The sequence below is a fragment of the Amia ocellicauda genome, chromosome 5 (assembly GCF_036373705.1).
Source record: "Amia ocellicauda isolate fAmiCal2 chromosome 5, fAmiCal2.hap1, whole genome shotgun sequence".
NCBI classification, from domain to species: domain Eukaryota; kingdom Metazoa; phylum Chordata; class Actinopteri; order Amiiformes; family Amiidae; genus Amia; species Amia ocellicauda.
The window spans coordinates 15,185,963-15,203,506 of NC_089854.1; the positions used below are offsets into that span (position 1 = coordinate 15,185,963).

Here is a 17,544-nt window from a genome sequence, read left to right on the forward strand (position 1 = left end):
GGTATGCAGCAAAGCATTTGTGAAGCCACAACACGTACAACCTTGAGGCAGATGGGCTATAACAGCAGAAGACCCCACCAGGTACCACTCATCTCCACTACAAATAGGAAAAAGAGGCTACAATTTGCACAAGCTCACCAAAATTGGACAGTTGAAGACTGGAAAAATGTTGCCTGGTCTGATGAGTCTCGATTTCTGTTGAGACATTCAGATGGTAGAGTCAGAATTTGGCGTAAACAGAATGAGAACATGGATCCATCATGCCTTGTTACCACTGTGCAGGCTGGTGGTGGTGGTGTAATGGTGTGGGGGATGTTTTCTTGGCACACTGTAGGCCCCTTAGTGCCAATTGGGCATCGTTTAAATGCCATGGCCTACCTGAGCATTGTTTCTGACCATGTCCATCCCTTTATGACCACCATGTACCCATCCTCTGACGGCTACTTCCAGCAGGATAATGCACCATGTCACAAAGGTCGAATCATTTCAAATTGGTTTCTTGAACATGACAATGAGTTCACTGTACTAAACTGGCCCCCACAGTCACCAGATCTCAACCCAATAGAGCATCTTTGGGATGTGGTGGAACGGGAGCTTCGTGCCCTGGATGTGCATCCCACAAATCTCCATCAACTGCAAGATGCTATCCTATCAATATGGGCCAACATTTCTAAAGAATGCTTTCAGCACCTTGTTGAATCAATGCCACGTAGAATTAAGGCAGTTCTGAAGGCGAAAGGGGGTCAAACACAGTATTAGTATGGTGTTCCTAATAATCCTTTAGGTGACTGTAAATATGCAGTAATAAGATAATCAATATTTCTAGGTGATTTCTAGGTACACATTAAAAGTTATAACCATAGAGTTACCACATAGACCTTACATGGCCAAGTCACTTCTAGACCCTGTTTTGTTCACTAGACATGTCACTTATGTATGTTTCACAGACAGTGTGACAGCTTGTTGGCACATTTTTGTTTTTTAATTTATTTCTATTTATTCACTAGTTTATTTTCTAAATGCATTATTCCCTTTTAAGCTATATGTATTATTGTTTATATATTAATCACTAGGCACTGTGTGGTTTGTGTTTCACTAATTGCTTTATTATTGTTATTATTGTATGATTTTGCATGTGTGTTTTGATTCAACATGAGCCAATCCCAGTATCCCTTGGAATCGCTGCACACTTTTTGCTTTAATCTTCCAGCTGCGCCCTGGGCCATGTGAGGGAATGGAAACTGGTTGTTCCAATTTGACGGCAGACCAGATGAGATGAGACAAAACCCCAACCATGACATAGAACTGAGAGTGAGAGAGAGGGGAAACGAAGGTGGCGACTCTCCCTGGCCAGGAGTGGGGTCAGGCATCAGATGGAGTGAGTGCAGGGAAGAGAGGCGGCAGGAGAAGGGATGAGTGAGCCAGCTCTCTGCCCAGGGCCATCGGTGATCGGGTGAGCGGGAGGTGGGTGCTGGCCCTGACATTTCATGTTGGGGCCTGTGGCAGCGTGGGCAGAAGATGGGCAGCCCCACGTGCTCTAGAGTCCCTGACCACTCACTCAGGGGGCCGGGAACAGGCAGGGAAAAGGTGGGTGCCCTGGAGCTGCATGCCCTTGTCCTCTGTGCTTCGGTACCCCAGCTGGGAAAGCGATAATCAGTATTAGGCCCTGTGCTTTTTCTAATCGATATTAATGATCTGGACTCTGGGATAGTTGGCAAACTTGTCAAATTTGCAGATGATACTAAAATAGGTGGCTCAGCAGATACAATCTCGGCAGCACAGGCTATTCAATGGACTTAGATAATATTCAGTTGTGGGCCAACACTTGGCAAATGAAATTCAATGTGGACAAGTGCAAGGTATTACATGCAGGTAACAAAAATGTCCACTATAATTACACTATGGGAGGAATAGAACTAGATGAAGTAACGCATGAGAAAGACCTAGGAGTCTATGTGGACTCCTCACTTTCTCCATCCAAACAGTGTGGGGAAGCAATAAAAAAGGCAAACACAATGTTAGGGTATATTGTCAAAAGTGTAGAATTGAGAACAAGGGCAGTGATGTTCAGACTGTACAATGCGCTAGTTAGAGCTCATCTGGATACTGTGTACAGTTCAGGGCTCCACACTTCAAGAAAGATATCGCTGCTCTAGAGGCAGTTCAGAGGAGAGCAACCAGACTTATTCCAGGTCTGAAGGGAATGTCCTACTGAGAGACTGAGGAATTGAACCTTTTTTTGAGGCTGGTTGTAGTGGAGGATGAAGAGAGAAATTGTAGCCGCTGTCCATTTCCTCTCTAGGCTGATCAGGAAGTTGGAGAAGCAAAAGGTGGAGGAGTTCGCAAAGCGTCTGACTGCAACTTTGCAGGAGAAGTTCAGAGGGCACTGGTATCCTGACAACCCTATCAAGGGCCAGGCATACAGGTAAAACACTGACGCGGGAGGACAGAGACACGCACACACACGCACTGAGAGGCATGCACAACCCATGGTGAAAGACACTTCCCAGGAGAAGTTATCCCCTTCATAGATTTTATTTGCAGATAATAGGGGCACTCAATAAGGGATGTGAAATTATTGTAAAAAAAAATTCATACATAAACCAGACCAAATTATAACATAAATGACATTAAAAAACAAATAAAGCCAGTGTTGAAGCTGAAGTAACAGTTGAGCATTGTAAACAGTAAGTACACTTGACAGTGTGGAATAAATTACAGTATATTTTTACAATTTCTCTTAAATCTAATATTCACTAAATGCTGTCTGTTGAAACCAAAAGCTTATGAATAGTATCATTAAATTAGCTGTCTGCTTGAATTCCCTTTGCTGGGCTATCTTGAGGACTTTCGAATGCCATGATGTCAGCAGTAGACAGCCTTCCCCTAGCAGTCTCATTCACTCAGATGTGCACTCCCACAGTGTGTAGATCACATGGCTAGCACCGGGACTGTGTATTAATAACTCTTAAAGGATAATGCTATTCTGGTTAAGCATGGCTGTCTTTCAGAGTACATGCTTGCACCGCAAACCTGTCTGATTTAGAGAAGATTCTGTATCGCCTTCGCCCGACTCGTTTTAGTACACGCCAGATCAGGTGTTTTTTTTTTTTTTTAAACACTAGATACAAATATATCTTTTCATGAGTGATGCTTCCTTCTCATTCCTGTTGTCATTTATTTAAAATTCAAATTTAAGAAATGAATATGCTTCGGAAGAAATACATGCATGGGCTACTAGATTTTCTTTGCTTTGGAAAAAAAAATCTAATTTAGTTTTATCTTAAAATAGGTTAGTGTGCAGCTTTTTGAAATTCAGTTTTAGTTTTACATCATAAAAGGGGAACAACATATGGTTAGCTTGTATAGACCGTTCCTTGGTATTGTTTTTATCGCTTTTAGGCCACTCTCCTCTTTTAAATGTTTTCTTGAAGGCTTGCAGTCATGATACTTCAAAGCAGAAATTAATGTTATATACACAACCTACCACACACATTCAAACCAAGAACTAAAATAAATATCCTGTCCTGCAGCTGTAGTGTTCCTCACAAGAGATAAAGACACATTCCTGAAATGGATAGATGATCAAGGCTGTCTGGTATCTGAAAGCAAATACATATGTAATCAAAAGCAAAAGATTGGAGCAAAATTGCATTATTGAAAAATAATTATGATTAATAAGGAGAAGAAGGATGACATTTCCTCAATTTTAGTTGGAAAGCTCTGGTTTCCACCATTTTTAAACTAATTTAATCTATTTTAATACCACTTCTATCAATCATGTTTAAAGCTGATGCATTAAGTCTGTTTGAATTTATTTTTATTTGCAGAGCACACTTTCATATCGCTTTACAATAAATCATAATACAATACAGGCATATAGCTTGCCTTAACTGTTGGGACGTGTTTATCTGCGATGTGCGCCCGCTGTGCAGTGTGCTGTCATGCCAGTGTCTTTATGTGTGGGAGAGTGAGTCCTTTCTGGGGAGTGGTTTGTGTCCTGTGTTGGCGTGTCATCCTGAGAGCGGATCTGTCTCCCCCCGCAGGTGTATCCGTGTGAACAGACCTCAGTGGGAGGACCCTGAGCTGCGCTGGGCCTGCGAGGAGAGCAGGATGCTGTTCTGCGACCTGGGCCTGCCGTGGGTGCACACTATGTGGGTCGACCCTGCAGAGGTGAGGTGCAGGTGAGTTTCTCTCTCCTTATTTCCATTTCTTCCTTTTTAGCTCTGGTCCTTTCATGTGCTTGGTTTCAGCGCACGGCACACACTCTGATTTTCAGTGATGAGAAACAAATTCTGAACCTGCCGTTTTTAACAAGTTTCATTTTATTTTTCCAGGTATGGTGATGAGAACGATGCTTTTATGGTGTAGAGTTTTCCCAGCTGTACAAAGGGCAGAACTTCCCCCAGCCACAGTACAGATACCAACGCCAGGCAAGGCAAGCCCGGCCATTTCACCCGAGGCAGTGGGCTGCCGGCTGGGCCTTGGAGAGGACAGGGCTGCTGGGGCACTGCTCAGATTCTGGGCCACTGTTAGGCACTGATGTAGCAATGGAGGCAAACGGAGGTTTATGGACAGTAAAAACATCAACAAAACCCCGGGCGGGGAGGAGGAACAGGGCTCCTGCTCTCCCCTTCTCTCCTCTTCTCTGTCCCCCCCTCTCTCTCCTCTATCTCGACCCACAGCTTTGAATTCCATGCAGTGGAAATCACCTCTCCCTCTCACCTCTTCCTTCTAGTTCTCTACCGTCCACCTGGTCCACTTACCTCCTTCCTGGATAAACTTGACTTCCTTCTCTCCTCCCTCCCCTCGCTGTCCTCACCTACCATCCTCCTGGGAGACTTCAACATCCACCTCTCCAACCCTTCCCACTGTGCTGGATTTCTTCCTCTCCTTCACTCCTTTAACTTCTCTCTCTTACCGTATCCCCCCACTCACAGGGATGGCCGCCAGCTAGACCTCATCTTCTCTAGAGGCTGCTCCCCTTCAACACTCTCCGTGACACCCATGGACATCTCGGATCACCACTTCATTTCCTTCTCCCTTTCCCTTTCCTCCCTCCCCACTCCACCCACTCCCTCTGTTACCTTCCACCGTAATCTCTGCTCTGTCTCCCCCTCCACCCTTGCCTTCACTGCCCTCACCCTCTTACCTTCCATTGACTGTTTTTCCCATCTATCTGTCAACTGTTCTACCTCCTCTTTGTTCTCCTCCCTCACCTCCTCCCTTGACTCTCTCTGTCCTCTCACATCTCATCCTGCCCGTCCCTCCCCTCCTCAGCCTTGGCTCTCTGCTGTTCTCACGCATCAATTCCTCCCTCCTCTCTGGCTGTTTCCCCTTTGCATTTAAACAAGCTGCTGTCATCCCACTGCTCAAGAGACCAACCCTTGATGCCACCTCTCCTCAGAACTACCGCCCTGTCTCCCTACTCCCCTTCCTCTCAAAGACTCTCGAGCGGGTGGTCCACCGTCAGCTCTCTGAATTTCTGTCCCAACACTCACTCCTTGATCCTCTGCAATCCGGCTTCCGCACAGCTCACTCCACTGAGACGGCTCTCCTGGCTGTCACTGACTCCCTCAGCTGTGCTTGGTCGGCCTCCCTCTCCTCCGTCCTCATCCTCCTTGACCTCTCCGCAGCATTTGACACCGTTAATCGTCACATCCTCCTCTCCTGCCTTGCTGACCTTGTAATCTCTGGGAATGCTCCTACCTCAGTGACCGGTCCTACCAAATGACATGGCGAGGCTCCTCATCCACCCCCCAACCTCTCCTCACAGGCGTTCCCCAAGGCTCCGTCCTGGGCCCGCTCCTGTTCTCTCTCTACACTCCCTGGGCCCCCTCATCGCTTCCCATGTTTTCTCCTACCAATTCGACGCTGATGATGCCCAGATCTTCCTGTCTTTTCCCTCTTCTGACCCTCTCATCCCCTCTGGCATCTCTTCCTGCTTGTCTGCTATTTCCGCCTGGATGCACTCGCACCACCTCAAGCTCAACCTCTCCAAATCGGATCTCCTGTTTTTCCCCCACTCTTCCTCACCTTCTGCTGACCCCATCTTGATCCCCTTGGAATCCACCATACTCTCTCCTTCTTCTTCCACTAAAAATCTAGGAGTCACCCTTGATCCTCCGCTCTCCTACACCCAGCACACCACCACGCTGACGCGCACCTGCAGATTCTTCCTGAGCAACATAAGCCGGATCTGTCCCTTCCTCACCGACTACTGGACTCAGCTGCTCGTCCAGTCACTGGTCCTCTCCTGCCTGGACTACTGCAACTCCCTCCTGGCCGGCCTGCCTGCATCCACTACCCGCCCACTCCAGCTCATCCAGAACTCTGCGGCTCGTCTGGTATTCTCTCTGCCACGTTTTGCACACGCTACTCCACTGCTCCGCTCCCTCCACTGGCTCCCGATACCGGCACGCATTCAAGACATTGACCCTCACCTACCGCTGTCTCGACCACACTGCACCAAGCTACCTTCAGACACTCGTTTCTCCATACATCCCCTCCAGACCACTGCGCTCCTCCAGTGCCAGAAGACTAACTCTGCCTCCTCTCCACTCTCCTTCCTCCAGAGCCGCTCTTTCTCATCCCTGGCCCCTAAATGGTGGAACAACCTGCCCACTGAAGTCAAAACAGCAGAGTCCTTGACCTCATTCTGGCGCTTACTCAAGACGCATCTTTTCCGACAGTACTTGTAATATTAGTCCTTTTATCCCTGTTAGATAGCACTTCTCAGTCTTATCATGCTTCTTGTGTTTATGATTTGTTTTCCTCCTTGCTCCCTTTCCCGTAGCCCTTGACTGTGACCCTACATCTTGACAGCACTTAGCTTTCACCGTCCAGGATGTAGGACCTCACTTACTGTACTTGTGTAAATTGTAAATTGGAATTTGTAAAATGTATTTTGAATTGCTATGTTTTAGTTAAATTGAATTTGTAATGATTGATGCCTTGTACTTAACTGTATTTTTGCACTTATGTTGTAAGTCGCCCTGGATAAGGGCGTCTGCCAAGAAATAAAAATAATATTATTATTATTATTATTATTATTATTATTATTATTATTATTATTATTATTAATAATAATAATAATAATAACACTGTTGATTGAGTGTCATCAATACATAATTAATAATGTGTATGTCTTCAACAAACATGCTACTGCCTTCTCTTGAATGTTTATTAGCCACATCTATAGATGTGCCATATGGAAGCCACATTGCCCACACTTCCAGGACACTACAGTTCCAGACTGTTAATGAAATATCTGTAAACACACCGTAAGGACACTACATGACCATGTAAAAGCAAAAGAACTGGACCTATATATATATATATTTTTTTTTTTTAATACATTGCCTAATCAGCAGGCATTTAGAGTATGCACAAAAATGGCAATGAAGCATAATTTGATTGTAAGGAAAGCATAAATACACTATAAACATCCCTGTAAATTACTGTATAATTTACAGTGACGTACTGCACACAGTACAGTATGATACTACACTCCACGTGTTGTACAATCACCTGTATATTCCTGTGTTCTTTACAGTAAAATACCATGTGACCTTTTTAGGCTTTGTTATGTTAAATTGCTCCGGATTGCGCTAAATGTTCAATTGAAAGATAAAGAGAAAAAAATAAGTGATACATTGAGCTACCGAGGAGGAGAGTGGGAAATGTGTGAGATTCAGAAACCACCCAAACTGGTCTGTGTATCTGTACACTAATAATTAAATATCTCTAACCAGATTTTACAGTAATGTACTGGAATAACACTAAACAAATTTGTACTGTGCAATCTATGTAACACCCATATTTTCTGAAATAATTACAGTAACTTCATATCAACAATGCTTCCAGTAAGTATATGTAAGCCAATGGGGAGAGAGAAAAGAAAACAACAAGAACACTGAGAAATGTAGTATTTGAAGGTTGGATACACCCACATAGGGAGCAACAGGAGCTACAACTTAGTCTTTTCAGTGTATGTCACACTATCTTGTGTACTCACCTTTATGTTGTGTTATGCCAGAAAGGTTTTACATTACAAATGAGTCAAACACTGACATACTATGGTTTTAACAGAGTACTTAATAGCATATCAATACATGTTCTATTTCATGTCATTTGCCAGTTAAAATAATGTGAACGCTATTTATAGCTTATTGATGCTGTACGAACCTTCTATTGATAGGTAAATTGAACCCCATGCAGGTAACATGGTATCGAATGAGAAAGTATTTCACACAGGTTACATGAAAATTGGCCACTTTAAGTCAAAACAGATTTATTAAATTTGTATTACCATTAGATATTAGATATTAGGAATACAAAGTGTGATCTGCCATCAGAAGACCAAAGTGGACTGTCGTCGCCGATCAGCTCCACAATATCTGCCAGGACAAGAGGTCTGACTTTCTACCAGGGACATTAAAATGAAACTCCAATCCAAAAAACTCCACGATACATCGGCCCTTTCCAGATTCTATGGCAGATCAATCCAGTCGCATTCCATTTGCAGTTGCCTCCTCACTACAGAACCACATCTACTACTCCTCCTCCTCCCCCTCTGGATTTGGATGATGGTCCTGTGATCCCTGCTCCGCTCTCATCGCCTCTGGGGTCGACTGCAATACCTGGTGGACTGGGAGGATTATGGTCCGGAGGAGCACTCCTGGGTTCCTGCCTCTGATGTCCTTGACCCTTCACTTATCTTGAACTTTCACCTTGCCCATCCTGCAGCTCCTGCCCCTCGGCCCTGTGACCGTCCCCGCCATGTCTGGTCGAGTTTGGCTGCGGCCAATTGTGGAGAGGGGGGTAATGTGTCAACCATAGTAGAGGCAGCTCAGAGGAGAGCAACCAGACTTATTCCAGGTCTGAAGGGAATGTCCTACTGAGAGACTGAGGGAACTGAACCTTTTCACCCTGGAACAGAGGAGACTACGTGGGGACTTGATTCAAGTCTTCAAAATCATGAAAGGCATCAACCACATTAAGCAGAGGAGCTTTTCCAGATCAGCAGGGACACACACACCCGGGGAAACAAATGGAAATTGGGCTTCAAGGCCTTCAAGACAGAAAACAGGAGACACTTCTTCACACAGAGAGTCGTCACAATCTGGAACAAACTCCCCAGCAATGTGGTTGAAGTTGAAAATTTGGGAACATTTAAAAATAGACTGGATAGGATCCTTGGATCACTCAGTTATTTATGGACACCAAACAAGCATGATGGGTCGAATAATCTGCTCTTGTTTGTAAACTTTCTTATGTTCTTATGTTCTAGTGTAATGCACCTTCACATGTCCCCACCAGCGGTCGCCATCACCTTCTCCCTACCTGTCTCCGCTCCCAGTTTCAATCAGTCACTCATTCAATCTTCACAACAAGCACTCTGATTACTCACCACATACCTGCTGTCTATCATCTGCTTCTCCTACTAGCCTTTATAAACACCTCCCTGACTCTCATTCAGTGCAAAGTTTTGTCGGTATCTACTACATCTCTGAGCACCTCTTTATCCTTGACCTCCGGCTTTACAGTAACTCTTGACCATGACCTTAGACTTCCTCTGATTCCCTGTTTGCCCTATTGCCTGACCCTTTCATGTGACTTCGACAACGCCTTTTGCCCAGCCTTTGTTTGCCCTGTCTTGCCAGTATCTGACCTATGCTTGTTTTGACCACCTCTACGTCGCACTGCAATTGGGTCCGCTCCCCTATCCTCTCCAGCCCCACAGACTGTGACACAGATAAGGGAATCAGGCCTATCTCTCTCCTCCTTATATTGCTACCCGAATACAGACTAATCTTCATAATTGATTGTGTTTTGCTAGTGTGATGTGAGGATGTTGATACAATGATTCTAACCTTATCTAATGTAATTTTATATTTGTAATGTGTAATTAGAATTGGATACCATTTGTAAATATTTGTGTGAATGTTTGACGATTGGGATTTTATTACATTTGTGAGAAGGGTGGGACGGGGTTGATGATCTTCTAATATGTGTATTTGACTTGTACTAGCCATGCCCGGGGTATTTATCTTGTTTTGAGTTTGATTGGTTATAGATGTTAGTGTGAGCTGGTGTTTATTCCTTTATAGCTGTATTTAGTTTATACAGGACTTATTTTGTTTTATTGATTGTTTGTTGGAGTTCTGTATTTTTTACTTTTCTAAAAGTTGTTCTTTTTCTTATTATACTTGGGTTGGGGATGTCTAGCTGAGACAAATGGCTCTAAGGGATTCTATTCTATTATTTCCTCTAATTAACCCCTCTTCTTGCAGTTTGGTTGACTGTAAAATGTGTGTTATGAAGAAAGATTGATTCTGGGAAATGGCCCTTTTTGTTCCACTCCACTCTGGCTAACAATTAGAAGCTTATCATCAGACTTCCCTGGGGTATAAAGGTGGTGGCAACACATACGCTATTGAGTTATATAATTAGAAATGCTCGGAGGATGGCTGGACCGCTTCCTTTAGTATTCAAACTAGTAGATGGTATGGTTCATTACAGGGTCTTTGTAAACAAAATTACTTAGGTGTTTGTTTTTTATTTAAATTGTTCAACCTATTATACTAGGGATGTTTGAGTCACATTTGTATATGTGTTTGTTCTGACATTCTTCTTCTTTTTTTACTTTACATAAAGGTGTTCAGCCTGTTATTTTTAGGTTATGCTCTCCACGGCACAAAGTGGTTGTAAGCAGAAGAAAGCTTGCTGAATCACCCTTAAGAGACCATCCACCATTTTGAATTATATACAGAGTCACATGACCTATAGGAATACAATGAAGTAGCTTCACAATCCACTAGGTGGTGCTGAAAACAACAAATGTAAAGCCACTGAATGTGTGACATGACACTCCCAGTCTGGTATTAAACGATTACCATAAACCTAACATAAACTGTAAGAAATGTCTCAGTCCTTTGGTGACATGAAGAGCACTGTTTCTGATATGGGTCTCAAGAAGGTCTTGATAATCCCATGTTTGGTGATCCTGAGCTCGATATTCCTGACCTTTCTATCAGTACTGGGAAATGTCTCTGTGACAAGAGCCATGGGCCATTCGTCGCAGCTCACTTGAGCATCTTTAAGTAGAACCAGATTGCCCCTTTTGATATTCTGATATTTGTCTTGCCATTTGCTGTGGCCTTGTAGAGTTGAGAGGTATTTCCGCCTCCATCTGCCTCAAAAGATGTTAGCCAGGTGCTGCACCTGCTTCCAATGCATTCTTTAAAGATCTGTATCATTGAAGATGCCTGGAGGGGGAAGAGGGGTGCACACTTTCTGGTTAAGGAGCATAACTGGTGTCAGGAGAAAAGGTGAATCTGGGTCCATGGAGATGGAAGTGAGGGACCTGGTGATGATTGCTGTAACCTCCGCCATCAGGGTGGACAGCACCTCATGAATGAGATGAGAGGGACCCGTCTGAAGGAGCAGAGAGTCAAGTATATGTCGTGACACACCTATCAGCCGTTCCCAGGCTCCTCCCATGTGGGACAAATGTGGTGGGTTGAAAATCCATGTCTCCTCCTGAATGCAGCTGCCTGCCATTTCTTCTTTCACCTTTGCCAGTGATACTGCTTTTAGTCTCATTCGCTTGCGTGTGTACTAAAAGTGTGCTATTTGGATAACGATCCACTTGCGCTCTTCTGTGTTTTATCGCTACTTTTGGAGCTTTGCTTCTCTTCAGAGGTAAGTGTACAGCAGGAGTCTCGCTTGGAGCCAGCTTTGGTCCCTCTATTGAGATCTGTTGAGCGATTATTACTTCCTGTGTCATGGGCGGGGCGTGACGGGCATTTAATTAAACGCCTTTAATTGTTTGAAGATTTATTTCATTTATTAATTAGATGTGTGCACTTATTAATTGATCACGGTTGTCTTTTTATTAATGAAGTGTGTTCCTTTACTTTCTTATATTGTTAACTTTTCTATTGGTTTATTTATTGGTTGATTGCTTTTATTGGCAAGTGCATGCACGTGCATTCTCACCTGGACATACCTGCATGTTGTCTCATTGATTGCCTTCACCTGCACCTCTACCTCTTCGTTTAGTATTTAAACACAGAGACATGGTCATTCAGCAGGCAACCAACTGACTGAGAAAACAGAGAGGGGAGATGAGGCGTAGCGACCGTAGCGACCGTAGCGACCGTAGCGACCGTAGCGACCGTAGCGACCGTAGCGACCGTAGCGACCGTAGCGACCGTAGCGACCGTAGCGACCGGGTCCCTGTGCTGTATTGCAGAAACTGTTGTGAGGTTTTCTTGTTCATAGCCCCTGCGGATCCGTGCCTGCAAGTAAACATAGAAAGAGAGTGAATAATAATTTCTGGGCTTGTACAAAGTAGGATTAATAATTGTACTTGTTCTTACCTGCAGCCTGGTGTAGGAAAGGGACTGGGGTAATCTCCTCCAAAAGGAAGGGGGATTCTGTCTTGTGCCATTGCACCTGTTTACAATTGAACCAAAGAATCAAAGAGATTGTAAGTTATTGGTTGCTACAATTTGTATTTTAGTATAGGAAACTGGGGTTTAGTTTTTAGCTGAGCTTCTTTATTATTTCTTTTCTGTTATTTTTGGGTAGGTTTTTATTTTATTTTAGTGCCCAGTTTATTAAAGGCAGTTTAGACTTTTAGATGGTTTTATACATTTAGTGTCCCAATTCCTTATTGGTGTTTCTTGCTGGTACAGTCTTCGTGCCCTGTCCTAGGTATTTAAAAATAAATAATTATTGTGTAAAACTTGCCTTCTGTGTGGTGGTGTTCTTGGGTCCAGTCAAGCCTGCCCGGGGAGAGATTTGGCATGGGTGAATGAGGTCCTCTCTCGTTTAATAAAGGAGGTGGCATGGTCGCGTGGCATGTCACCCCTAAACACCCAGTAGGTGGTGACACCTGGACCATTTTTTCCTAACAGATTCAAGTGAAGGAAGGAGAAGGTATGAGAAAGTGACGCTGCTCTGGCTGGAGCAGTCTCCTGCGGTTTCGGACGGCTGACCGTCGTGCCCGCTTCTCTTCCCATCTCCCGGTAGCGGAAATCCCTATATTGACTCGATCTCTGCTGGCGGGAGTCTAAACCGTTGAGTACATCGAGATCAACACGACCGACCTCCCTCAACATCAACATCTGTCGACCTCTCGACCAGCTATCGACCATACCCTCGACATCTCGACCAGGCTTCTCTGCTCGAGGGAGAGAAAGCCATGGGGAGATCCTTCGCAGCCATAGTAGTAGCCCGAAGACATCTCTGGCTCATGCAGGCCATGCTCCAGGACACGGAAAAGGCGATGCTTCTCAATGATCCTCTCACCCCCGGCCAGATATTTGGTGAGACAGTGGACCTCTCCATTGAGTGGTCGGCTAAGGATAAGGAGACAGCTTTGAAATATGCGGATCTACTGCAGGCTTGGAGGCAACCACAACATCGCCTGTGGGGCTACCAACAGCCCAACAGGCTGTGGCCAAGACCAGTGAAGCCTCCTCCAAGGCACAACAGACCAGTGGCACGCAGCCTGAATAACACTGCCCCCTGTGAAGCTGGAGGAGCATGGCAAGCCTGCACCCAGGACTCCTGGTTGCGAACAACGATGACCCACCAATACACCCTCTAATTCTCCCCCCCCCCCCCCCCCCCGGCTGACCACTACTGCTCTGAGAGGGCAAAAGCTCTGTCACAGGAAATCTCTGTGATGCGGGAGAAACAAGTGATACAACTAGTGCCTGCAGAGGACTCTCGAGCAGGGTTCTACTCGGGATACTTCCTTGTGCCAAAGAAGAACAGAAGCTTCAGGTTTCTGAAGAAAAGAAACTTCCGCATATTGACTGCACAGTGAATCCTCCAGTCTGTCTGGCCGGGTGACTGGTTCACATCAATAGACCTCAGGGACTCCTACTTCCATGTCCCCATCCTCCCAGTGCACAGGAAATACATCGTGCTGCCATTCAGCCTCTCACTGGCTCCCCGCACATTCTCAAAGTGCATGGATGCAGCCTTGGCCCCCCTCAGGACAAAAGGGATAAGTATCCTGAATTAACTGGATGACTGGCTGGTGTGCACAGACTCCAGGCTTCAGGCGGAGGAACATACAGCAGAGGTCTTACATCACATGACTGCACTGGGTCTCGCAATTTCTCACAGAGAAAAGCTCCTTTGAACCTGCACAGATGGTTGGCTTCTTGGGAATGAGGCTAGACTCTTGGGACATGCTTGCCTACCTATCCAAATAAAGAATCGAGTCATTGGAGAAGTGCCTTGTATCATTCAGAAGGGCATTTACTCTCCAAATGGTCAAGTTTCAAAAACTGTTGGGGCTGATGGGGGCCGCCTCGAATATTCTCCCCCTGGGACTCATGCACATGCATCCATTAAATGCCCACAGGCTACACCCAGTGAAAGACAAACACCACTCACTGAATGTGACCTCAACATGTTGGCAGGCACTGCCCTGGTGGAGAGATCAAGACAATCTGTGCCTCGGCTCCCCCCTCGGCTGCCCGCACAGACGGGGAGTCATCACCACAGACGCCTCAGGTATAGGATGTGGCGCTGTCTGGAATGGGAAGGGAGTCAGAGGGATGTGGAGCTGTCTCTAGTTGAACGCTCACATCAACGTACAGGAGTTGCAAGCGTGCAGCTGACACTGCACCACTTTCGCCATGGTATGGCAGACAGACACTTCCTGGTTCAGATGGACAACACGTCGGTGGTGGCCTACATCAACCACCAGGCGGGCCTGCGCTCCTCCAGACTACATCGTGTGGCGTGCAGACTGCTCCTGTGGGTGCAGGACAATCTCTGCTCAATACAAACAATACACCTGCCCGGCATGTCCAATACAGCGGCGGACATTATCTCCAGCGGAGGTCCAGACAGCTCGGAGTGGAGACTGAATCCTCAGGTGGTGGAACATATCTGGGAAAGGATGGTACGAGCTTGGGCCAACTTCTTTGCCACATGGGCAATGACCCACTGCCCTCTGTGGTTCTCCTTGGAAACAGGAGGCGGTCCCTTGAGCGTGGACGCTTTTGCTCTCCCATGGACACAGGAACTGCTGTATGCTTTCCCCCCACTGCCACTTCTTCCACTGACACTAGAGAGGATTCCCCAGGATGGAGCCCAAGTCCTCCTGATTCCCCCCGGTGGCTGAGACAGTTGTGGTTTGTGATGCTGGCACAGAATAATCAGCGCGGATCCATGGCAGCTTCTGCTTTGACAGGACTTGCTGAGTCAAGCAGAGGGATTGCTGTGGCACCCCAACCCAGCACAGCTGCAGTTGTGGGTTTGGCCCCTGAAAGGCACTGCCTAATGTCTATGGGACTGCCTGATAATGTTGTGGAAAGGCTGCTTTGGTCTTAAATCAGGTGTCAGGACTCTGGCAGCTCTGGTATAGTCTTCCCATTTGGTAATGGCTGTCTTTCAATTTCAAAGGGAACAATAGGTTATTATCATAACGGTTCCCTGAAAAAGAAAGACAGCCATTACCCTTCAGGGGTCGCTCAGCCAGACGACCTTCCTGATGAAGAAATGGCGGGAGCTTCAGTCAGGAAGAGACTTTTCTCAGACACCAGGGGCGGATCTTTCTCCTGCCACCAGGGCCCCTATTGAGCAGCTTTGGTACATGTTTTCACTGATTGGCAGGTCAGAAGGCTGTTCCCATTCGGTAATGGCTTTCATTTTCAGGGAAACAGGGTTATGATAATTAAACTAGCATTGTTATGTCTTGTACAGACTTTAATTCTTGCAGCAATTAAATAAATGTGCTTCCTGTCTGAAAATAATGCTTGTTTTGCTTTTGTTCAGTTTTCATATAGACAGAATATAACCACAAAAAGAAGCTTGAATTCATAATCATTGTTGTAAACTGATTTCAATATTTAATGTATAAACATTTGATCTCTGCATGTTTGCATTATTAGTATAAAACAGACATCCCAATGAGGGTACAGTAAACCATAGCATTTATTGTAGTACTGTAGTTAATACTATAGAATGACCCCAGGTACTACAGTTTAATATAGTATAAAACAGTATACTACAGAATGTGTGTACAGTAGTAAGGTATTACAGTCTACTACAGTGTATTATAGTATATCACATGTTACTACAGTGTACTGGAGTATTAAAGTGTATTATGGTATAAAACAGTGTACTATAATATGTGTTGTACTACTGTATGAAGTAGTATAGTACATTGCAAAGTATTACAGTATAATACAGAATGCAGTATACTATAGTATTTGTTGTAGTTTTGTAGTAAATACTATTGTATGTCACAAGGTACTCCAGTACAATATAGTATTAAACTGTATACTATAGTATATATTGTACTGTAGTATATCACAAGGTTTTACAGTTTACTATAGTATACAACACTGTACCATTGTCTTTGTTGTAGATCAGTGACGTATGTGTGGCCCTGCCGAGAAGCATGTGGTGAGGCTGGCTTTCTGTCTGACACTTGACAACTGTACTAGTATGTGTAAGACCGGTAGGCAATAAATCTGTAGAGTCTGAAAATAGAAATCAAAGTAAAAGCATAAATGTAAAAACTCAATCAGCGTAGCCACACTCTTTAACACATTGCTTTGTCAATATCCAGCTACTCGCATCTGCCAAATTAAGCGCTTACATCAACAATAATGTAGTGTAGTGACCTCTACTGGTGGATAACATATACTGTTAATAATAAGTGTTTGCAGTTGTAAGCCAGCAGGAAAAGACATGTACCACAGTCTAGCACGCCATTAAAAGTGGTTTCCCTTATCTCACTTGGTTGCCTGTTTGAGATATGTTACATTGGCAATGAGAAGTGTAACCTACATTCACTGAAGCAGCTGGATTTGTGTTGATAAACAGTTCCTGGATTTAATTTGTGGAGTTTACAACCCAAAAGAAGATGGACGGCAGGAAAACAATAGGGACCGCGTTGAGTTTGCCCCCTCTCGCTCCATTTGATGTGCAATCAGACCCTGCTAGCATCGGAATATGTTGGACTAAATGGGTAAGCAGTTTCAAACTTTATCTCGTGGCTTCAGCGATTAAAGACGTGGCACAGAAACATGTTTTGTTGTTGCATTTGAGTGGTTCGAATGTACAAGATATTGTAAGGAGAACGGCTTTCTTGCTCTCGTCGTGGTTTCATCACACTATACGGCAATAACGGAGGAGGCGCAGGGTGCAAGTCAGACAGGACCTTTATTTGGAAGAACAGAAGCACAGAATTCATTTTAAGCTGACTGACTGACTAAACTGAAACTGAACTTGACTGAATCTAAATCGAATCTCAAAAACTCTGTATGACTCTAAGACAAATCTGATTTATTGACTCATACCACGTGACTGGCTGCCCCAATCATGGCAGGGGAAGACAGATTTTGAAGAAGTGTTAAACAAGTTGAATACTTACTTCACCTCACAAAAAAAATTCCATACGAGAGGCATGTTTGTCAGCAAGGGGAATCAGTTGACACGTTTGTGCATTTCAAATGCTTTGCGCAGATGGTTGCTGCGTGAGAGGGATCCCACACTCTCCAG

At 44.8% G+C, this 17,544-nt stretch overlaps 1 protein-coding gene across 1 annotated transcript; it reads left to right on the plus strand.

Annotated features, from left to right (window-relative positions):
• The first annotated feature begins 2,261 nt into the window (after positions 1-2,261).
• Positions 2,262-4,371, plus strand: LOC136750620 (protein BTG3-like). Its single transcript, XM_066705741.1, has 3 exons — positions 2,262-2,425; positions 4,047-4,184; positions 4,338-4,371. Exons 1-3 carry the CDS (start codon positions 2,262-2,264, stop codon positions 4,369-4,371), a joined length of 336 nt encoding a protein of 111 aa, XP_066561838.1.
• Positions 4,372-17,544: the final 13,173 nt, after the last annotated feature.

What these genes read in the sequence shown, in the direction of transcription:
- LOC136750620 (XM_066705741.1), top strand. Translation starts at nt 2,262, where the DNA reads ATGAAGAGAGAAATTGTAGCCGCTGTCCATTTCCTCTCTAGGCTGATC. An exon ending in ATCAAGGGCCAGGCATACAG is followed by an intron (nt 2,426 to 4,046) that starts GTAAAACACTGA and finishes CTCCCCCCGCAG; the next exon opens with GTGTATCCGTGTGAACAGAC. An exon ending in CCTGCAGAGGTGAGGTGCAG is followed by an intron (nt 4,185 to 4,337) that starts GTGAGTTTCTCT and finishes TTATTTTTCCAG; the next exon opens with GTATGGTGATGAGAACGATG.